The 23245-nt window shown below is 46.4% G+C and overlaps 2 protein-coding genes across 5 annotated transcripts; one reads left to right on the plus strand and one right to left on the minus strand.

Annotated features, from left to right (window-relative positions):
* Positions 1-132: 132 nt before the first annotated feature.
* Positions 133-21618, plus strand: nfat5a (nuclear factor of activated T cells 5a). Of its 3 annotated transcripts, none has more exons than XM_056417603.1 (12): positions 133-427; positions 8227-8358; positions 11735-12353; positions 12473-12656; positions 13164-13354; positions 13466-13638; positions 13925-14059; positions 14181-14233; positions 14336-14468; positions 14583-14767; positions 14855-16997; positions 17127-21618. In XM_056417603.1, the coding sequence occupies exons 1-12, from the start codon at positions 355-357 to the stop codon at positions 17477-17479; spliced, it is 4374 nt and encodes a 1457-aa protein (XP_056273578.1). In that variant the 5' UTR covers positions 133-354; the 3' UTR covers positions 17480-21618. The 3 variants fall into 3 exon arrangements, with proteins under 3 accessions (XP_056273578.1, XP_056273580.1, XP_056273579.1); XM_056417605.1 differs by lacking the exon at positions 133-427 and adding an exon at positions 11124-11186 and having other exon boundaries at positions 8282-8358; XM_056417604.1 differs by lacking the exon at positions 133-427 and having other exon boundaries at positions 8282-8358; positions 11124-12353.
* A 116-nt stretch (positions 21619-21734) lies between these two features.
* nudt7 (nudix (nucleoside diphosphate linked moiety X)-type motif 7) lies at positions 21735-23191 on the minus strand. 2 transcript variants are annotated; one of them, XM_056417615.1, is made up of 3 exons: positions 22697-23191; positions 22499-22624; positions 21735-22137 (listed from the first exon to the last, which is right to left on the minus strand). In XM_056417615.1, the coding sequence occupies exons 1-3, from the start codon at positions 22850-22852 to the stop codon at positions 21796-21798; spliced, it is 624 nt and encodes a 207-aa protein (XP_056273590.1). In that variant the 5' UTR covers positions 22853-23191; the 3' UTR covers positions 21735-21795. The 2 variants fall into 2 exon arrangements, with proteins under 2 accessions (XP_056273590.1, XP_056273588.1); XM_056417613.1 differs by having other exon boundaries at positions 22466-22624; positions 22697-23186.
* Between the last annotated feature and the right edge of the window lie 54 nt (positions 23192-23245).

The raw sequence follows: 23245 nt of genomic DNA on the forward strand, positions 1-23245 counted from the left end.
TCCTCAGCCCGGCCACAGCGCATGCCCCTGGGCGGCAGAAGGGGGAGGGGCTAGAACGTGGGCCGACCAACTGTAGGCAAGTGTGTGCGTGCGTGCGTGTGTTTGTGCGCGTTCGTCTCAACGAAGCACGAAATGTGTCTCCTCTCAGCAAAGACACTCAGAGTAACGGGAGACGTGCTGATCAACGGTTATTTTTAATATTCAAAGTTTTAGTTTTTGTCGCCTTGAGACTGTGTCGATGTTCCACTCTGTATATTAAAACATTTCGCCTGTGAAACGCAATATTTATGAGAGCTGCCGACTTCGTTTCTACCAAAGAGTGTCTGCTTCCCCTCCACTCGATGAAGCGCTGCGATGCCCTCTGATTTTATATCCCTCCTCAGCTCGGACCTCGACCTCAATTCTCCCAAATCTCTATACTCAAAAGGTAAGACTTTCCGAAACGCATCATCGGGGCAACGCGCCGGTTGTTTAACTTGACGTGTTGTGAATGTCTCGATCGCTCCCGTTAAGCTGCTAGCTAGCAGGAGTTAGCTTTTCTGCCGTTAGCCGACCAAGCTAGCAGTCAGTTAGCCGCATTTGGCTTGAGCGTTGGCGAGCACCTGGTTGGCTGGCGGTGTCACATGCGTGGAAGACCACGGCGCGTTAGGCGGCTCGTCGAAATATATCAGGCGATACGCGAGATGCCATCGATAGTAGTGGATTCGTCATTTATGTGCGGTCTCGTCTGATGGCGAGCGTTAGGTTAGTTAGGTACGCGCTACCCGCTCGCCACAGTGTCCATTGGTTGGATGTGCTAAATGCCCTGGTCGGATTCTGCGGAGAGGTGTGTGTGTGTGTGTATTCTTATATCGCGAGAAAATGTAGTACATGCATGTTTTGTGTCTTTCTTGGGTGATGGTCCCTCTGGTTTAAAATCATGTGCGGAATTGAGCCATAGTTTGTCCGCCTCTTAATTCAATGCAGTTTGGGGCACATGGCGATTGCCACTTGACAGGGTAAAGGGTGCTGCCACTCGTGCCAACATTTAATCTATAATACATTTCGGACACATGTCAGCCAGCTCTTAATTTTATTTTTAGGAGGGTGTTGCTACATCGATCCAGACCTAGACCGTTAACTCTTAGGTTGGTGGATGTGTGCTGGCTTTCAGCAGCACTCCGTCTCCCCTTCTGTTACCCAGCATATCAACTTCATGTGTAAGGGAACTGTCTGTGAATCTGCCCCTCAACACGGGCATCTATCACGCCATTGCTTATTCATGTACTGGCCTTGTGTGCTATGTGTTGTTGTTGTTTTGTTGCGCTCTTAAAGTGGTAACCTGAAACTTACAGATTTCTGCATTATGATTGGACACTGACTTCCTGTTATTTTACCACCTGGTTTGAGATGTAGTTCACATTGTGATGGTTAACAAATAACATTTACACCGAATGCAATCTGTACCTGCCAGCTGTTGGACCTGCTGTTCTGACATCTGTCTATCTGCTATGTATAGGGTGCTCATGAGCTAGCAGAAAGCACTGCTATCATGTGACCCTGAAATGCTCAGTTGAGCCTACCATATGGCCACACTGTCTCACGCTTATTTATATCTCAGCAATTGGGTGTGTGTTTGTGTAGATTTATATCTCAGCAATTGGGTGTGTGCTTGTGTAGGAGTCAATGTAAGAGGCATGTTCATCAAGAATCTAGTGGGAGACCTCTTGTACTGTATTCCAGCCAGTAAGAGAGACGGAGAGCGTTAAATGTGAATTGTCAATAGTTACTCAAACCGTGATCGCTTAGTAACATTGTACATTTTCAAATGTCATATCTTTTATTTGCCAACTCTGGCTCTGGGGACCACTTTCAGGATTTGTGTCGCCTTGCATCTATGTGAGACACAAATGATAGATTTATGACTGACTGTGTCAGTGAAAATGACATAGGGGCTCTCAAATAATATACATTTCATAATGAATAAACCCACAGCCTATTTGTATGCTATATTGTTTAAAATATAAATTGGAATACCAGGATATTATAAACATGCTTTTATAAATAGTTAAACATGAAATCAGATTTTTGTTTTGGCTCTGTTGTTGTTTAAGGAGCCTGAATTGAATGTATTCACTTCCGTTGATGCATCCATTAGGCTCAATTTACTGTCAGCCACCTGAGACCTATGAGAAGAAATGAAAGTGCCCCCTGGAAAGAATCCTGCCTCATAACTTGTATTGACACATCATGTATATTTGTTTATTCACTGCCCCTTGGTAAGCTAGCCCAGTGGTTTGTTCAGGCTAGGTTGACTACCACAAAGTTTGTGATTAAAAATCAGATCAACATGCATTACTGTAGCTTTTTACGGACATTACAACTAGATGTTCAAAGAAGTAATTGGTAGTAAGCGGTAGTAGAAGTAAGCGGGCGACTGTGGGTCAGTGGGCAGCAGGTCCGTCTTTCAATCAGGGGGGTTGGAGGTTCAATCCCCGCCCTAGTCGATGTGTCCCTGAGCAAGACACTTTACCCTGAATTGCTCCCTGTAGCTGCGTCTACGGTGTATGATTGTAACAGGATTGTAAGTCGCTTTGGATAAAAGTGTCAGCTAAATGACATGTAGTGGTTCATATCTTAAGCTGGAACCACTGATCTGGTTTATCGGCTCTACATAAGCAGGAGCATGGAGAGACAAATATAGCATCTAGTCATTCATTGCCAGTATAATTCAGTGTCGAGGTAAAAAGTGATGGTGTAAATATCCCAAAATGGCATTCTTTGTGTGCAGGGAGCAGCGTGAATTCAAGTGTGTAATTAAAGGAGCCATGTTTGGACACTGAGACACATTCTCAGCCTGCATATTTTTTTAATTTGCAACAAAAACATGGCCTCATGTATTGTCTATTCATCTGTCATCCCCCATCTAAGCCAGCTGCAAAGAATAAAAATGTACTGGTGACCTTGCCATTTGGGAAAACCTTGAAGGCATGTGTAATGTGAGTGCATAACTTAGAGATGAGGTAATTGAATTGTTCTAAGTGTATGTTCAACACAGTCCACCCTCTGGCGAGCCAGTGTGTTGCAGCCTACTTCAAGATTCAAGATGTTTTATTTGTCACATACACACACAGGGTGTGCAGTGAAATGAAAGTGGCAATGCTCAGCAGGAATGTGCAAGGGCAACAAGTACACACTATTTACAATAAAAAACAACACAATATTTACAGTAAGTGTGTGTGTGTGTGTGTGTGTGTGTGTGTGTGTGTGTGTGTGTGTGTGTGTGTGTGTGTGTGTGTGTGTGTGTGTGTGTGTGTGTGTGTGTGTGCCTAAGAGGGGCAGTTGTGTGGGTCTATGTGGGGGTCCTGGTGAGGTCGGAGTTCACAGTCCTGATGGCCTGAGGAAAGAAACTCCGTCTCAGTCTCTCTGTTCTTGCAGCGTGACTACGGAGGCGCCTGCCTGACCGCAGCAGCTGAAACAGTCTGTTGTTGGGGTGGTGAGGATCCTTCATGATCCTGCCGGCTCTGGTTCTGCACCTCCTGGTGTACAAGTCCTGCAGGGTGGGAGTGTAGTTCCAATAGTGCGTTCAGCCGAACGCACTACTCTCTGCAGAGCCTTCCTGTCCTGAGCGGAGCAGTTGCCAAACCAGGCTGTGATGCTTCCTGTCAGGACGCCTCTACAGCTCCAGAGTAGAAGGACTGAAGGATCCTCTGGGAAACTTTAAATTTCCTCAGCTGCCTGAGGTGGTAGAGGCGCTGCCTTGCCTTTCTCACCAGAGTGTCTGTGTTCGTTGACCATGTCAGATCCTCGGTGATGTGGACTCCCAGGTATTTATACCCGCTCACCCTCTCCACAGTAGTCCCGTTAATCCCCAGTGGTGAGTACGTCCTCTGTTGTTGTACCCTCCTAAAGTCCACAATCAGCTCCTTAGTTTTGGTGACATTCATGATGAGGCTGTTGTCCTGGCACCAGAGTGACAGATCAGCAACTTCCTCCAGGTAGGCCTTCTCGTCGTTGTCGGAGATCAGGCCCACCACCACTGTGTCATCCGCAAACTTGATGATGGTGTTGGAGCTGAACCTGGCCACACAGTCATGTGTGTACAGGGAGTACAGTAGGGGCTGAGGACGCAACCCTGGGGGGATCCTGTGTTCAGGGTGAGGGATTTGGAGGTGTGTCTGCCCACCCTGACCACCTGTGGCCTGGCGGTCAGGAAGTCCAGGATCCAAGCACACAGCTGGGTGTTCAGTCCCAGCTCAATCAGCTTGCCGGCCAGTCTGGAGGGGACTATGGTGTTGAAAGCTGAACTATAATCAATGAACAGCAGTCTCACATAGCCCCCTCTGGCTGTCCAGATGAGAGAGTGTGGTGTGCAGTACCTGGGAGACAGCATCATCCGTGGATCTGTTTGGGCGATAAGCAAACTGCAGCGGGTCCATGGAGGAAGGGAGGAAGGCGCAGATGTAGTCCTTTATCAGCCTCTCAAAGCATTTCATGACCACCGAGGTGAGGGCCACGGTCGGTAGTCATTCATACATGCTGGAGAAGCATTCTTGGGCACAGGGACAATAGTGGATCTCTTGAAGCAGGCGGGGACCACGGACTCAGCCAGGAGAGGTTGAATATTGTGGTGAACACTGGAGCTAGCTGGTTAGCACAGGTCTTCAGTACTCGCCCAGATATGCCATCTGGACCTGCAGCTTTCCTGGTGTTCACCCTCAACAGAGCCCTCCTCACACTGTGCTCGGTCACAGAGAGTGTGTTCATCCCCAGCGGTAGAACTCACCTCGGCTACGCTTAACGGTGTTGTTGTTAGCGGCGAGCTAGCGCTGTTGTTGCTAGCCTCAAACCGTGCATAAAATGAGTTCAGGTCGTCCGCTAGGGATGCGTCGGCACTCACCATTGCGCGGGTCTGCTCTGGTAGTCTGTGATAGTCCGTAGCCCCTGCCATAGGCGCCTGGTGTCGCGCTGCTCCATCTGTGATTCCACTCTGTCTCGGTACCTCCTTTGGCGTCCTTCACCGCCTCCTCAGTCCATAGACCGCTGCCTTGTACTCGTCCATGTTGCGGATACAAGACCGGAGTTATAGGCAGCAATACGGGCGTTCACAGCTTCACGGATGGATCTATCAACCCACGGCTTTTGGTTAGGAAAGACCCTAACTTTTACCGTGGGGACGATGGTGTCCGCTAAGCGTTGCTATGAGGCTCATTGCTACTTCATAAACTCGCTGGCGTCACTGGAACTGGATTGGATCATGTCCCAGTCGACGACACGCAGAGCGTCCTGTAGCTCAGCCTCTGATTGGTCAGTCCACCGCTTCACGTTCCTCGTCACTACCGCTTCCAGCGATCTTTTCCGGTACTCCGGAAGCAGAAAAATGGCGGCATGGTCTGATTTGCGAGCGGAGGAGAGAGACAGCCTTGTAGCCTCTCTTGAATGGCGTATAGCAGTGGTCCAACGTTCTTTCCTCTGGTAGCACACGTAATGTGCTGGTGAAAGTTCGGCATGACTTTTTTAGGTTTGCCCTATTAAAGTCCCCAGCCACCACCACAGCCGTCGGGATACTTGTTCTGATGCCGACATAACACATCATGTCGGTCCGATAGTGCTACGTCGGTGTCCGCTTGTGGTGGAATGTAGACGGCTGTGGTGATGACCGAGCTGAACTCCCGGGGAAGGTAGAATGGACGGCATGAGATCGTCAGATGTTCCAGGTTCGGCGAGCAGGAACGAGAAAGAGTCTTAATGTTCTTGGGGTCGCACCACTTGTTGTTAGTCATGAAGCAAACCCCTCCACCCTTAGATTTACCAGACTCTTCCGTTCTGTCTGCACGGAAAACAGAGAAGGACTCGGTTGGGCATATGACTCGATCCGGCACCAGCGGGGTCAGCCATGTTTCCGTCAGACAAAAGATGTTACAGTCCCTTATGTCCCGTTGGAATCTGATCCTTGCCCTAACATCATCCATCTTATTTTCCAGAGACTGGACGTTAGCAAGAAGGATGCTGGGCAGAGGTGGACGGTGGGCTTGAACTCTCAGTCTGTTCCGAATTCCGCTCCGTTTCCCTCGATGTTTTCGTCGTCCCCCCGTAGTAGCGGCTCCACTGTTGTTGTTGTGGTTCGCTCGTACGATCTCGGCCGGCCACGCTGGATCGATGGAAAAAGTGGACAAAAACCCTTGTTTTGCGCAAAAGTTTATGTCCAAAAGTGTGCTGCGGTCGTATGCTGTTAGTGCCGATGTGTTTGTGGCATACTCGGTCAAGCCTTTAGAGTTGTGCACATAAACTGCACAAATGTCATCTAACTTCTATAAAAGCAAATGCAGATCCACGCGCTCATCCCTGAACAGATCCGTGTCAACAATTCAATTGGGAACAGTGAGAAGTTAAACTTCATATTTATTTCCCACTAGGATTTATAAGTATGGATAGCATTATATTTTCTCTTGATAAGTAACAATGCCAGGATGTGTGGTAGTGCACTTTTCTGTCCACAAAATAAAAGACACTAAATTAAGAGACTTTGATAGTTTAAAATGTGTTCTTGTCGGTGGATAGAGCTTTGCATTGAAGCACTTCTTTAAGTCCCAAATGTAATTGGACGCATTGTATACAAACACTGTTTTGTCTCTTGTTCCCTCCCTGACCGGTCTTGCACACGAGTGAATTCAAAATGCTGAATGAAATCCAGACTGTTCATTTACATCTGCAAAAAGCCTTGATTAGTGACGAGCACGTATGCCCCATTTAGACAAACACGTGACACCGTGTATCCCAGTGTAGCCTCCTTTTGATCTGTCATCCAACCTGGACGCCCAGTCCAGTGAACAGGCATCTTTATTATGTAATAGAATTACGTTTTTTTTTTGCACGAATATATAATAACCCACTGCTGCAGATGTCGTGTGGGTCTGTGTGTGGTGACGACATGTATTTATAAGCGAATGCCTGTCATTGCATGTGAATGAGCTCCAGGCAGGTTGAACACGCTCTCAGTCCTGGCGTCGCTTCATACACACACCTCCTGTGTGAAAAGGGTTCTATTCAAACCTGAGGTCACGTCTGGTTGACAGTCGATCTGTAATGCATCCCTGCACAAAGACACTCTCTCTTCTCAGCGTGAACGAAGTGCAACAGACACAGGTGGAGGATTATCGCACACTTTGCTCTTTGTGTAACTACGCTGTCGTGATTTCTTACACGGTCTGTAGGTGTCTTTGTGAAAGTGTCACTGAGACAGGTTTGACTTTATTTTCTGCACACTCTTCACAGCGAGGTCTGTGAATAAGGTTATCGCAACTCTTTCTATCTTTGGATCGAAACATTGCTGATTACATTTTCAAATAAAAAAAATGTGCACTTAAAACCTAATGCCATTCCGCTCCATATTCTACCCATTAGCTTTGGACAAAGAATGGAGCGTGGAGCTGGCCTCCATCTCAGTGCTTTAAGTTTGCCTCTCTGTGAATGAGAGTAGTGTGTGGCTCTTTGTGTGAACTGTGGTGATTTCTGTGTTGTCACTCCCTCGACAGCCTCATTGCCAGATCATGTGTCGAGTCAGTTTCACCGTTCTGCTGGTGCAAAGTCATCGACACATGCCGGGTGCTGGCGATGCACAGCTGAGATATCCCTGTCAGGGTTGGGCGGGTTCCTGTTTCTTAGCAACCACATCATGTGTTTATCTGCAATCGAGTGCAGTTAATTCCAGTGTAGCTGCAGTGGTTGGTAATAAACTACTAGGAGTCATATTACCCATCAAATATCAAGACTCTCTGTGGGTCGTCTTACACTAAACTCGTGGAAGGCTAATTTACATAATTATAAGATGGCCTGTGTTGTGTTACTGTTGAAAGCAAAACATTTTTGTCTACGTAGGAAAAACTGATCACGGGACCCGAGTATGCTTTCATTCCTACTTAAGAATTGCGCACTCTGTTGGGCCTTGAACATTTGTTTTGCCGGTGTCTTGCTGTCTTTAGTGGTACTTCTGTATGCTTTGTGACAGCACACGCAGATACCTCTCTGTCCTCTAAAAATAAATGGTGGGTAATCTGACCATAAAGGTTGTACATGTAAATGGGCTCCATTTCTGAACAGGCTTAAACCACAACTACTGAACTCCGAACATTTCTACGTGTGAAGAGTGAATTATCTCTTTTATTTGTTTGGCCCTGTAGCAAACAATAATCTGATTTCTGTTTTTCAGAGCCTAATTTGTCTTCTCCCGCTCATCCTTTATTACAGAGTCGGTATATGACCTCCTCCCCAAAGAACTCCAGCTCCAGCTGTCGTCCACCCAGACAGACCCACCACCCACCATGAGCCAGAAGAGTGGGGGAGAGGCGGGACCTCCCCCCTCGGCAGCCTTGGCTTCAGGTGAGCTACCTGCGAAGTTCATGAAAACCATGATCGGGTGTCACCCTTCACAAACTCTTCCCCAACTCACATGGTCTTGTTTCAGTGTCTGGGGGCAACTTCACCAGTTCCAGAGACAATATTTGTGACTCTTTGAGATCATAAGATGCTAGTATAGTATTTATCTTTATCAAGTACTTCAATATTGCTCGAATAGCAAGGCAGGGTGATATTAGATTTCCCTTGGGTTTTGCTGGTTCCATGAGGTTAGGGTTGTACCCATTGGAGGGTGGTGGCAGAGTGTTGGAAAGGGATTTTTACAGATGGACTTGAACTGTATATGAATATATTTCGGGCTTCTCAAGCTGTATCCAAGGAACCACCAATTACTTCAAATCTGTTGTCATTGTTTTGCTTAGTCCTGTCTGACTTGTCGATGTCAGGGGACCCTGGAAGATACTTTCTTTTTCAATTCTAGCAGCGTCATAGGAAGAGGCATGGCTTACCATGACTCTGTACGTTAGGGCTTTGATATTCACTCAAGCTGAAACTTCAATACCTGCCTGCAGCTCTTTACCCAACCAATTCACTTTCAAACAATTGTATAGTTTTAGTCTTACTTCTAACTAACCTCTACCTAGATAGTGTTAGTTCCTATAATGTAAGAATCTTAATTGCTTCTATGTACCGTATTTTTTGCACTATAGGGCGCACTAGATTATAAGGCGCACTGTCAATGAATGGTCTATTTTAAAGCTTTTTTCATATATAAAGCGCACCGGACTATAAGGCGCATTAAGCGGAAAAAAAACAGTCAGATAAGTCAGTCGATCAAACTTTATTAAACGCGTTCACAATAATTCTCAACATTATTCAAACGTTAATGAGTTAATTACGTCTTTTCATAAAACGAAAGCACCAAGAAGGACCGCCTCGAAAGTCATTGATATTGTAACGTTATGGACTGATGACACGGAGACGGGACAACGTTCTTACTCCTTCTTTATTGGGCATCCACCGACAGCGTGCTTCTCTCAGCTCCGCAGCTCCAACGTCAACAACCACAGTTCTCCGTCAACCAACCTTAACTTCCCGTTTCCCAACAGGTTAACCCCGCCTCCCCTCTACTCCGCCAATCACAGGCCCGCCCCCTCGACCAGCACCACGGTGCCACACTGCTTGACAGCCACTTCACAGGGTCGCTACAATATTCATGTCCCGTGCTAACGCTGTTGCCTTCAGTCGAATAGAGACTGTAGAGACGCTTCTACCTGCTGCTCTCTGTTCAATAACCCACTGTTCAATTTTGTCCTCTAACTGTGGCCATCTCGCTTTGTTCCCGCGGAAACTCTGTGTGGTCTTCTTTACTTGGCGCAGGTCATCTTCTTGCTTCCTCCACTTCCGTACCATTGATTCATTGATGTTGATTTCTCTCGCAGCTGCTCTATTCCCATGTTCTACTGCGTGACTGATAGCCTTGAGTTTGAAGTCCGCGTCGTAAGCGTGTCTCTTGACAGGTGCCATTTTGGGATCCTTATACACACACTGTAATATTATGGTGAAGCACAGTATGTATTACTCCGCGACGCTCCTGGCTACGGTAGCCGTAATGCTGCAAGCGGTGCGGCTTTGTAGTTTACCAAAGTCGTACTAAAACATTTTGACTTAGCGCCGTGAGCGCCTTGTACCACACAAAATCGCTTAGGTCAGTAAGCAAAACCAGAATTAATCCATATATACGGCGCTTCGGATTATAAGGCGCACTGTCGTTTTTTGAGAAAATTAAAGGCTTTTAAGTGCGCCCTATAGTGCAAAAAATACGGTAGTCAAAGTCATACACAGTCTTTTCCTGGAAAACGCAGCTCTGAATAACGGCTCCAAGTAATGGTGACTGTGCATTAGCTGCATGCTAACACAGCTCGTTCTTTCTCATTTCACTCGTTTCTTTTAGCAGCACTTTGTTTCCATTGTGATGCTTTCATTTAAGTCTGCTTTTTAGCCAGTTAAGAAATATACAGGTGCATGCAGCTTAACCGATCCATGTATTTCCCTTTGGCTTAAGCAGTCATCTCTGACATCCCTCATGTTGTGACATTCTGGGCTCCACAGTCTGTGTATTAGCATTTTTTTTCTTTTTACCAGCACATCTCTCTAATGTTCTTAAATATTAAATATTTCAAAGAGTGCCTGAAAGAGAAAACAGACTGTGGACATTTAATTTCTATGTGCATTGTCATCCACTCATACTCTTTTACACACGCATACATCAGTAGGATATCAAATTCTGTATTGAGGTGTCAAGCTTGTGGAGCTTTGCAGCCAAATGATTCATCTATTCCCGTGTTACAAATCAATCGATTCTCTCAGTAGTTATGAAGGTTCTGTCTCTTTATGAAATGGTGAAGTTGCCCCTAAGAAGCATTGGACTGTCTTTTAAATATCCTTTTAGAAAGCCAAAATAATATGGTCTGATCTTGGATCATGGTTCAGGGAGCCAACATCAGCTGAACTCTGAGGGATTCCAGTCTTGAGTTTCCTCTTGAGAGCAAATTAACTGACGTTAATTCTACCTCTTACCGATCCTGTTTGACCCAGCTGGCCCTAAGCGGTGCTGATCAAAGCACGACGACGTTGAATCATTTCTAACTCGATACAAATGCTTCAAGACGTCTTTAAATGATCAACTTCTTCAGTATATACACTCATCCAATTTACTGATTGGCAGAAGTTGAATCTTGAATGATCAGCTCTCTTGTTGCTCATTGGCTGTCTCGTTTTTATTGCAGGAAGTTCCCTCTGAGGCAGGGAGTGTCTGCATATAAAATGGTCTGCAGTTCACTGCTCCATAGGTCAGAGGCTTGTTTATTCTGTCTCCATGGTTACGCTCAGTCCCAACCAAATCTTCCAATTGGCATGCGCAAATTACTGTTTACTACTGAATGCACATTGCACAAACTGTTCTGTAACCCTGGCAAATTAAATTTGGTGCCACTTTACCAGCTTGCAAATTTGGCCGTACAAGAAAGTTTGACCAGATTTTGTTATGTTTCTTTCTGGCAATGTGTATGTAACAATTTGTAGCTTGCTTTTGTTTTTGTAAACAAAGCATGTCAATTTTGTCACATTGATTTTAATTGAGAATGATTTTGTAGGATTCAGAACATTGTGGGACCTAAAGTACCCTTCTCAACTTTAACTTCAAGACATTTGATCAATTCCTGACAGCTCTGGCATGCACAGTGAGAGCATATGACCCACAACAGTCTGTTGAAATAATAGTTGGGAAGAGGGGAAATCGATACAAATCATGCACACATTCAGCTGCTTGAATCGGACTGCTCGCCTGCTCTGTGCTGAGCATATGTGCTAACTTAGTTATTTGTATATACTACTACAGATGTCAACTCTTCCACCTCCAGCCCTTCTGTCTCTTCATCCTTGTCCATGGGAGACCCATCCACTGGCTCCTCTAACTCATCCTCAGACCATCTCAAGGCTCCCCAGCATCTCCGCTCCACCGGAGGGGATGGGGCTGGAGCTTCAGAGATTCAAGGCATGGAGGGTGCTGTATCTGCCCCCAGCAGAGGCAACAGTGGGGCAAACACTGCAACAGGAGACGTAGGGCCAGGGCTCGGAGTCCAGCAGCCTCAGAACACCCCATCAAAACGGAGGCCTGTGTTGAGCATATCCCCGCCACCCGAGGACCTATTTGACGACAGCCAGATGTCCAGCCAAGACGAGCCTGCCATATCTGGCCCCACAGGTCCAGACTCTGAGCATAGCAGCAACATGTGGGCGGATGACTCCGTCTCCAACTTCAGCTTGAATAGCTCCGTCTCCTACAACGACAACACAGAGGTGCCGCGCAAGTCTAGGAAACGCACCCCTCGCCAACGACCTGGGCCCAAGCCTGCTCCTCCAGAGGACAGCATGGATGTGTTTGGTGCGGACAGCGCCAAGGCCCCTCACTTTGTCCTCTCTCAGCTGGGCACAGACAAGAACAGTCCCATAGTCAGGTGGGGTGACTTGCTTTTAAACTCATTGTACCTCTGTGGGAATACAGTAAATGTCACGTATTATTGGTTGAGTCGGGGGTAATATTAATTTGACCATGGGATTTATTTCTGTACCGCAGCTCTCTTGAATCAGGACCGGCGGGGAAGGGTGGCTCACTGTCTACTCAGTACCCCCCGAGGAGTGATGTGAAAGAGCTAAAGATCCTGGTGCAGCCGGAGACCCAGCACAGAGCGCGCTACTTGACCGAGGGCAGCAGAGGTTCTGTCAAAGACCGCACACAGCAGGGATTCCCCACTGTCAAGGTTTGAAATAGAAGTTCACCAGCTGATTCTTCACACAGAAAAAGTATTATCACCGAAGTTAGAGGTTCTTGAATGAGGCCAAAAATACACAGGACATGTGGTGTGGAGTACTGCGCTCCACATGAGAACGCTCATACCAGTTCAGAAGCATTCACCCACCAAACAATACCCATATGAACATTTGAGTTTTGAGCCACTTTATCTTACAATGGTAGCCTGCTGTTTCCTGTGGTACAAAGTTATTTGGCAGCCCAAATGTACACGGGGCAAATAATATAAAAACTAGATCGTTCTATTGTAGTTGTTGCTGCTAATGTGTGTCAAATACGAAGCGCTCAATAGAACAACCTTGACATTTCTTGGCGTACATGTAGCAAAGATATTATAAGTTTTTACTTTGAACAAATTATTGTTCTTGTCTTATGTGTGCCTTGGGTTTAAAACCAGCTGATTCTATTATTAGGGAAGGTTGTTATTAACACACAAATTATTTATGTCTGTCCCCAGTTGGAAGGTATGAGTGAACCAGTTGTGCTGCAGGTGTTTGTAGCAAACGATGCAGGCAAAGTGAAGCCTCACGGTTTCTACCAGGCATGCAGAGTGACAGGCCGCAACACCACTGCCTGCAAGGAGGTCGACATAGAGGGCACCACGGTCATTGAGATCCCGCTGGAGCCCAGCAATGACATGACACTTGCGTAAGGGGTTCTTTTTGGAGGATAGTTGCAACCAGGTTATGCTTACACCGGGTTGATGTTCAAGCAGTTAATAGTGTGTCATGTATTCCCCATCCATGGCTGTTTTTACAGGGTGGACCGTGTAGGGATTTTGAAGCTCCGTAATGCAGATGTGGAGGCCCGTATTGGTGTGGCAGGGTCCAAGAAGAAGAGCACAAGGGCCAGACTGGCATTCAGAGTCAATATCCCCCAACCTGATGGATCAGTACTGACTCTACAGGTTGCCTCATCGCTCATCCTCTGCAGTGAGTAGTTCAAGCACAATATGAATACAAATATTCTGTAAACACCATAACCTACTCGGGTAACAGCCACTACCAGGCCGCATGAGGCTAAATGCTGAGGGATGTTGAGTTTCCAGTGATTTTTCCCGGTGTTTTTCCGTTGTCAAGCTTTAAAGAGGATGGCCAGAGAGTGTTGGTCTTATCAGACTGTAGAAGTGTTTGAGTTAGTCTTCCACATGCCTTCTGGCCAACACTAGCCTAGATGTTATGCGAGTTGTGATTCATTGACTGTTGTGTCATTCTCCAGCCCAGCCAGCAGGAGTTCCAGAGATCCTGAAGAAAAGTCTTCACAGCTACTCAGTGAAAGGAGGAGAGGAAGTTTTCATCATCGGAAAGAACTTCCTCAAAGGAACCAAAGTTGTTTTTCAGGAGAACATTGCAGGTGCTGTAGCCAACTTGGTGTTGTTAGTGTTTATCTTTGTCTCATTGTAATTTGTGTGGATATAGTTGTCTGCATGTAAACCTCTGATTAAAAGAAGACAAATATTTTGTTTTATTTGCAGATGATAATTCCTGGCAGGCTGAGGCCAAGATCGACATGGACCTTTTCCATCAGGTAAATTAAGCTGCAGTATCAAACCTGCCTGCTTTCTTCGACCATACTCTTCATGGGATGTTACTGAATTTGTGATTGACCTTTTGGATCTTTTTTTTCCAGAACCATTTGATAGTGACAGTTCCGCCGTTCCACAACCAGTCAGTCACTTCTCCTGTTTCTGTGGGGATCTTCGTGATGACCAACGCTGGTAGATCACATGACGCCCAGCCCTTCACCTATACTCCAGACTCAGGTACAGCTGTTACAGCAGATGTATTTACAGAAAGGTGTCTGAAATGCCAGAAATCTTCATCCACTTCCCAGAAAAACTTAAATCACAAGAATCGGTGTTTCCTCTTACACACAGCTGATAAATCAAATGTCCAGACAGTAAAAACAGAGGGGCCCTCCATGGTCAAGACGTGTAAATTTGATGGCCAGATCAAATCTTTATCATCTGAGCAAACTGACGGCTCTGCTGCTCCTTCTAAACGGCTAGAGGACACACCAATGGAAGTGTCTAGTAATCCACCGTGCACTAATGTCTTTAAGGTAAGATCCCATTCATTCTCAATAAAAGAGGAATACAAATATCTATTTCAGAAATGCCGTTTGTAACATCTCTGTTTCCTCCCATAGTCATCCCCTGAGCCCCATGTCACGGTGCAGCAGACACTGGAGCTCAGCTCTAGTCCTCATCCAGGTGGAGAGTCCTTTCAGAGCCCAATGCCTCTCCAACCTGAAGATGTGGAGCTTGCCCAGACACCCCCTGTGTTCCCTAGCCTAGAGTCTCTCAGCACCATAGAAAAACAGGACATTGCCCCCACCACCTCCTTTCCAGTGCCGGGCGATACTACAATCCCCCCTGTGACACCCGAAGTCCCCCAGCAATTCCTGCGAGATCCTCAGGACAGCTTACCTCCTGAGAGTTCCAATAACAGTGGAGGGGTGGTCGTTGTGGCCATGCCCCAGATATCAAGTCCTTCTCAGCCCCAACAGTCCCAGGTTCCCCTGTTCCCCCAAGAAGAGGTGGCCCAGCTGGAGAGGGCAGTGAGGGAGCTACAGGCTGGAGGTAGCACCACCTTCCAGCAGGTGTTGGAGGCGGCTGTAGCCCAGCAGCAGCTCAACTCTGTGCTGTACAGCCCCACCCCCTCTGCAGACTCCCTTCAGCAGCACGTCCAGGAGAACATGAATAGCCTTAGATTGGGAACCACAGATAATTCACTGTCAACACAGCTACAGATACAACAACAACATCAGCTACAACAGCTACAGCAACAACAGCAGATACAACAACAACAACAGATACAACAACAGTTTCAACAGCATCAACAACTGCAGCAACAGCAAATCCTCGGTAACCTTCAGCAGCAACAGCAGCAACACATACAGCAACAACAGCAGCAGCAGCAAGTTCTTGACAACATGCAGATCCAACAGCAACTTATATTACAGCCACAAGACCAGCAGCAGCAAATCATGGAGAATATTCAACAACAACAACAGTTGCAACAAAGTCAGACACAACAAGTCCTTAGCAACATCCAACTTCAGGATCAGCAACAACAAAATCAAATACTTAACAATTTACAACAACATCAGCTACAACAACAACAACAACAGCAGCAGCAGCAAAATCAAGCGTTGAGCAACTTGCAACAACTACAAGAGCAGCAGGTGTTGGAGAACCTACAGCAGCACCTTCAGGCTGAGTTGCTTCAACCCCAAATCCACTCCTCCCCCCAGGTCCAGCAGCCAGTGTCGCTGCTTCAACAGGCTGGAGAGCTGCTCACCATTCAGACCAGCTTCCCGACACAGCCTCCATCACACACCTCTCCCCCACAACAGCTCTTTCATTCGCCCCGGCCCCTGGCCGAGGCCCAGGGCTCCCAGCAGCAGGTCCAGGCCGCTCTGCTCCAGAATACGCTGACAGTTCTGACTAGTGGCAGCCTCAACCCGGAGCAGCAGCCTACCGGGTCGACCCTGTACCTGTCCCCAAACCCTCAGCCCCAACAACAGCAGCTGGCATTCATCTCCTCAATGGAGACATCCACCGGTCAGCCCCAGTCTGTTGCAATGTTTCAGAACCAACCCCAAGCTCAACTTTCCCAAATGCAGCAACAGAGCACCCCCATGGAGCAGCAGCAGTCTCCGCAACAGAATCAACAACAGCCACCCCAACTCGCAATGGGCCAGCAGAGCTCCTTGTTCCAATGTATCCCAAACCACTCCCAGGCCAACCCCGTCCCTCAGGGCCAGCTTTCCCAACCCCAACAGACCGGTCTCCTCCTCTGCACCACCGATCTTAATCCCCAGGCTATTCCCCCAACTATTCTCTTCAGCACCCAGACCCAAGGCCCATCACCTATGGGGAGCATCCGCGTTGGAATCCAACAGGCAGACCCAGCAGAGCCCATGTCCTTCCAAGACCAGAGCTCCTCAGGCAGCAACTCGACATCCACTGAGAACCAACAGCAGAGTCTGTTCCAGGAGCAGCAGCCAATGCAAGTGGGCCCAAGTTCCATCAGCATCCAGAGCACTCAACCCGTGGAGCTGTTCTTGCCACAGACGTCTCTGTCTAGCCTGCAGAGCACGATTGGCTCCCAGGAGCTGAACAACCAGGCTCCGGTCCCTGGCACAACCATCTTTGTGGTCCAGGGGGGTGTGGGTGTGGTAGCCAACCCTGGCCAGCAGCCCCCGGAGCAGCTTTTCCAGACAACTGTGGCTGGGAATGTGGCTCCACAAGGGCAGGCCAATCTATTTGTGTTTGGCATCCAGAATGGTAAGATGATGGTGGTCTTGTCCACCACGACAGTCCAGTAAATCAGAGTTTACTGTGTTGATTTTCTTTTGTAATGCCTTTCAATACTGTTTTATAATAGTGAATATTTCCCTCTTCTCTTCCTCCCAGACTCACCCCAGCTGCTCGGTTCCTCTGGACCCCCCCTTCCAGCTCAGGGCCCGCCCCAGAACTCCAGTCACATGCAGCCTCTGTTGGACCAGCCCATGGTCCAAGCTGCCTCCACAATGCCGACCGCCATGCACAGCAGCTTACAGAACAGCCTTCAGGCCCAAATGCAGACCAGCCTACAGAACGCGATGCAGGCAAACACACAAACTGCTTTGCAGTCCAGTTTGCAAGCGACCATAGAAACGAGCCTGCCGACTCCAATGCAGACCAACCTACAGACACAGATACAGAGCAGCTTACAGAATCAACTGCAGGCTTCGATATCGTCATCCTCCAACATGGATAAAATGTAGGACCTACTGGAAAGCCCACAGAAGCAATGGTTATCGCTTGGACCATGTGGGCGCTATGGAGAGTGACTGACTGATATGTAGCCGTGTAACGTCCTCACGTCAACAAACCCAACACTGGTGTGTGTGATGTTTTGTGTCAATGCCACAAAACGTAGAAACTTTCAAGTATGTAAGATTGAAATGCCCCTTTTACCTAAACCCCAAATTCTGAGGTCACGTAGCTCAGTTTGTATGGAATATTTATAATTAAGTATGGCATTCATACATCCATTGTCCTTGAATTGAAGAATTCGCCTTTGTTATTACCCCTCTTGCAGGATCAGAGAGGCCTGTAATAACTGCTTTATCCATCCCTCTCCGACATGCAGTGTTTTGTTGAGTGTTTTTATTAATGTGAACCTAAGATGATGATGAGGAAGATGATGATGATAAACAGCCTGCCAGGTTTGGTGGAAAAACTGGAAAGGGATAAAGAATGTCAGCGACAAGGAACCCGGGGAATAGTAATGTGATGAGGTGAGTCTGTAAGAGCAGGCAGAGCAGATAAAACCTCCAGAAGTGAATATCAGATTGCCCGTCAGTGTCCGATGGAGGCGGAATCTTATTTTGTGAGCGGGCGAACTCGTCGCTCTGAGGAGCAGCCTGCGAGGTGCGTTTAGGTGTGTTCATCGTGTGGAAATGGGGGACGTTACATGGCGAAAAAGCAGGGCTTGAATAATGTCACAACTCAGTTTAAACTTTTGACATGGATATGCATACGTCAGCGATTTGACTAAAATCTACTCTGAGAGTAAAGACTATTAAATTATACATTTGTAGAATGTTTTGCCTCAATCATGTTTCGGTAGGAACCCGTGCCGACTCGTATCAGGAGTGGTCAAATATTGGTCAACTCCCAAAACAAATCGCACACCAAAATGGTGAGCAATACATTCTGGTGTGCAGAAAGCGGAGGAACTATTTAACACTCACCCTTGTGAATAATGTGACTTGCCTTTTGATTTGGCTCCTCCCAGTGTTGTCATAGGTTACGGCCTCATGACTGGGTTTGTAGAAGCTTTGTTGGTGACATTTTAACAAGCGTTCAACTATATAATGTGTGTATCTTTTATTGTTTTGAAGAAGTTGGTATCACTTACCACTTTAATGTGGATAGAAAGAAACTTTCCACCAGTGAAAATGGAGTATTGTGTGGTTTTATAAACATTTTATCTCAAGCACTTTATAACCTCTAGCTAATCCTTAGGCCTATCCACAGCTCCCTTCTGACCTGGCTGAATTTGTACTTTGTAACGTCCAGTTAAAAACCGAAATAGCATACAGCAGTTGTCTTTGTAAAGGAAAATGCATCTTTACCGAGCATTAAAAAAAGAGTAATTTCTGAATCTGTGTGAGGTTTCGGACGGCTTGGTAGAGAATGTCTCCTTGCTGTGGAGTTCCTCATGTTGCATCTCAGTGGTCCGTCTCCTCAAGCAGACATTCACACACACACATTGTCGTTTTTCAGTGTTGGAGTGGCAAGTCGGCCTTTGTGTTCGTCACACTGACTAAACACCCAAATATGTAACGATGCATTTAGTCTGCAATGAAATGAAGGATTTTATTATTATTTATTTCTGCACTATTTACGGTTACTGTTTTACCTGGTGTTGTGGTAGATATTTTAGTTTGTGTCTTGGTACCGTGTGAAGTTGGCTTCCAGTAACCGTCCCTTGTGGGCCGACTGGTCGAGGAAGCCTCTGTTACATGGAGGCTGCCATGTTGGTTCTGTCTATGGTGCTAGGTGCAGGAAGCCACATTTCTTTCTTCGGCCGGTGAAGCCGTGACCGGCCCGTCTGTCGCAGGTTGGATGCGCCTGTTGCCTTCGTTGGTTGGGTTCAGGCACAAGGAGTGAGATTGGTTCGGATAACAACGTCAGGGTAGGGGGGGTCATGCCTTTGCCATCCTAAAATAAAAAAATGTTAAAGATGCGCAGGAATAGTGGGCTCTTCTGATGTATTTCTAGTGCATAACAGTTTGTACGTATATCCATATTCCTGACATAAACTGTTAGTTTTGAGGGTCAGACTGGAGAGCACCCGGCGTACCAAAGCTCCCGTTGTAAAGCGCGTCATCTTGTCTCATACGTGTCGTCGCAAACGCCCTCATAATGTTTACTTGTTTGTACTCATTTAAGTTATGCAGCTCTTTACGTGGATAGTGATTCAGCATGTTGGTTTAAGTACAAGTTTTATAAAAGTATATGTAACGGTACTTTGTTTTATGGATCAGTTGACCTCTCGAAAACATTTCGACCAATTTGATACATTACTCTATTTTATTATGAACGCAACACTGCTGTACGTTGCATATCTACAACAGTAGCCAATTTGGCGTTATCAAAAAGCCAATTTCTGAGAATTCAACTGTTAGAATAGCATTGCTCATGTGCATTTGTTTGCATTTTCATACTCATACTATTTTGTCCTGCAGCTATTAGTGATCCATTTTAAAGTAACTTATCTTTTTTAGAATTTTGTATCCATGTATCAAAATAGAGTATTTTTGTAAAACTAAACGTTTTAGTTTATGCTCATGGCAAAAGAATATCATTGCTGGTCTGTTTTCCTGAAATGAAGCGCAGGTTCATTGTGGTTATTGTTGTTATAAGTGTGCGACTGAAATTAGAATCAAGCAAATGTGTTGGAACTGAACTCGAAACTGTTTTAACATCGACTTGACCCAACTACCATAATACACGGGCGAGGTGTTTCTTTTGTGTGTGTGCATGTGTGTTTTTCCTTTTTCTTTTTAAAATGTCATGCATCTCAAACGGCACTTTGACTCATCCATTAACTGTAGATCAGGTTCGAGCGCAGTCGTGATGTTTCCAAGCATTCCACTCCTCTCGAGGAGTTTAAGAGCACATGATGTTGTGTCACAGCAATGCCTCTTAAAGCCATAGCAACACAGAACGCCAACCTGTGACTTCAGTTTCATGAATGTAAATGTTACCTCGTGGTGTGGACGTAGAGCTTGCTTTACATCGAGCATCGGACCAATTACAGTTTATAGAACATATATGTGGAGGGGGAGGGTGGATTGGCACCAGCTGTCATCTGTGTCACTGTACATTCGTCAGATTGTTTTGTCTTGGCTCGTGGTGTCATGTCATGTTTTTCACATCCAGTTGTTTCATGTTGAGCAATCCAGGATGCTCAGTCTGACTCTTCAAATAGCCACTTCCACCTGAAAAAACCATGTGAAACATTCATTTAATGGTGGTGAAGATAGCACACGCATCTTTACAAAAATATCAGTTTTGTCCTCGAGTCATGTAAATGAATAACCTTGTATATTTAAATGTGAAATATACTGCAGGGGTATCTTGAACTTCAATTGTGATGCTTTCAACAGAACTGTGTGTGCCTTGATAACTTAACTGTTACTCTGTCGTGTTTACTGGCGTCTCCTTCGTGTCATTTCCCTTCGGCTCCCCGTCCTTTGTCTTCACGAGGACTGTTGAACATCGGAACAATTTCCGTTGATCAGTGAATTATTATTTCTAAACGTAAGCGTAACCCATACAGATATATTTTCATTTCTCATTTTCTCCTTGGAAATCCGTTCCAGGATATCGGTAAGTACTCACGACTTAATATTGTGCAGCGTCACGAGTGAACTGTCAACTTGTCTGTTACTTTTTGTTGAAAATGTTTTTCATGCCTCCTGAGATTTGTGCATGAGGTAAAAGGGACGAGACCGCGGAGATTGTTTTTATGGGAGAGCTTTTGTGTGTTGATGTGCTTGTCAACATTACTATTGTTGCTGTGAAATGCTTGAAAAGGAGCAATCATGATAAATGAACTGTTAATTGCCAATAGTGTGAGCTGTATCTTGTGTGTAATCAGTTTGCTCACTTTTCCTAGTTTGCTTTTTCACATCCTCCAACGGTTCTGTTGTATCCGTTCTGTGTAGCTTGAGCTTTAGTATCTGGCCTTAAGACCCTGCAGTCGGGATACAGGTCAACCCCAGTGTGTTATCATACATCTGAACTATTATTATGTACTTTGCCTTGGTCTGGACATTTGTATACTCTTCTGTTTATATGTAATCCTGCTGCTACATTAAATGAATTAATAAAAATGTAAACATCTTGATTTGCTCCTTAAGCCCTCCCTCTTCCTTTTAGATGTACTAGTTATGAAAAGCTATATTCTTTAGTTTACACACAATGCACCCATCCTCACAATTAATGCTCTGTAACGATGACAAATCTGGCATCAGGTGTTTCTGTATTCGCACAAATGCACTACAGACATTAGGAAAGTGGCTCTTCATAGTTTGCTGGTTCTTTGATGTAGAATCTGTTGGAGGAAGGATAACGGTTCCTCAGAGTTGAAAACATCAAACTCGGGTGTTCTCCGGAGCGCCAGGACAGCAACCAAGATGGCAAACATGGCTGTGAGGCCCCATATTTGATAGTGGGTTCCTGAATCGGGATCCACGAAATCAAAAGAGTGAATCATCCCAGCAGCATCGTGGGCGGCACAGTGGTCCTTGTCACTGGTGAAGAGGTCCAGAGGGACTGTGAACACAGCGCTGACCTCGGCTGGGTTTGGACGGGGTCGAAAGGCCTCGTCTATGAAGCCCACCACCGGGGTCACCAGCAGACCACTCTGGTAAAAGAGATCAACAATGAGAGTGGGTGAGATGGAGAGAAGCGATGGACCCAAGGCAGCCAATGCCATGAAAGGAAATAATTGGTACCGTCTTACCTTGATAATACATTTGATTTATATATTCAACATGCTCAGACACTTTACAAACATTTAAATCATGAAAGAGCTAGACAATAAAAGCATAGAACACACAATCACACATTAAAAGCAGTTCTGAAGGTGGGTTTTAATTTGAGATTTTGAATAAAGAAGTCAGTGCAGTCTGGATGAGTTTGGGGAGAGAGTTCCGGGGGGGGGGGGGGGGCTATGGAGAAGGCTCTGTCACCTTATTGATGATGGGGACCAATCTGCAGATCACCTGAACATCAGCAGGTGGGAGACCGATCTCCTCCTCTGCCTCTCTCAGAGCGGTGTCCACGTCATCTTCATCGCTGGGGTCTCTCTTCCCGCCGGGGAAACACACCACTCCAGGACTGGTCCTCAGCTGCACGGACACACAGGTCAGTCCACCGTAGTTACATTGAAGAAGACGGGCCAGTGCGCACACGCGACTCACCTCCTGTGAGCGCAGGGTCATCAGGGTGCACAGCTCTCCATTCTTCACCATCAGTGGGATCAGCACCGAGGCTTTGCGCAGCGCCGGGAGGGAGGCGAACTTGTTTCCGATGTCGAACTGCTTTAAAATGGCTGTCGTCTCCTCTTTGATATGCATTGTGGGAAAGGGAGAGGACAGCTACACACAGCTCGCGCTATCCCGCATACTCGACGAACAATGATCTAACCGTGGCGCATGTTGCCGCTACACAACTGGGACCACAGATGTCCCTCTCGCTGCTGCGTCCCATCGACTTCCTGCACTATCCGCCCGGTGACGTAAACAAGGGACAACGTGTCATAACGTATATTGCGTTGAGACATCTTGGGGATCTTATTTTGGGACACCAGGCAGCCCAACCTGCCGGTTTGGATAAGGTTTCACACGTGTTGGTTACCATCTAGACTCGACCACCACAATAACGGTGAAGATAGCGCAAAAAACGCTTACAAATGACGTCATTGAATGCGACGAGTTCTCTTGCTCGCGACGTTCGGCTTCCGGACACTG

Source organism: Pseudoliparis swirei, chromosome 6 (genome assembly GCF_029220125.1).
Source record: "Pseudoliparis swirei isolate HS2019 ecotype Mariana Trench chromosome 6, NWPU_hadal_v1, whole genome shotgun sequence".
Taxonomy (NCBI): domain Eukaryota; kingdom Metazoa; phylum Chordata; class Actinopteri; order Perciformes; family Liparidae; genus Pseudoliparis; species Pseudoliparis swirei.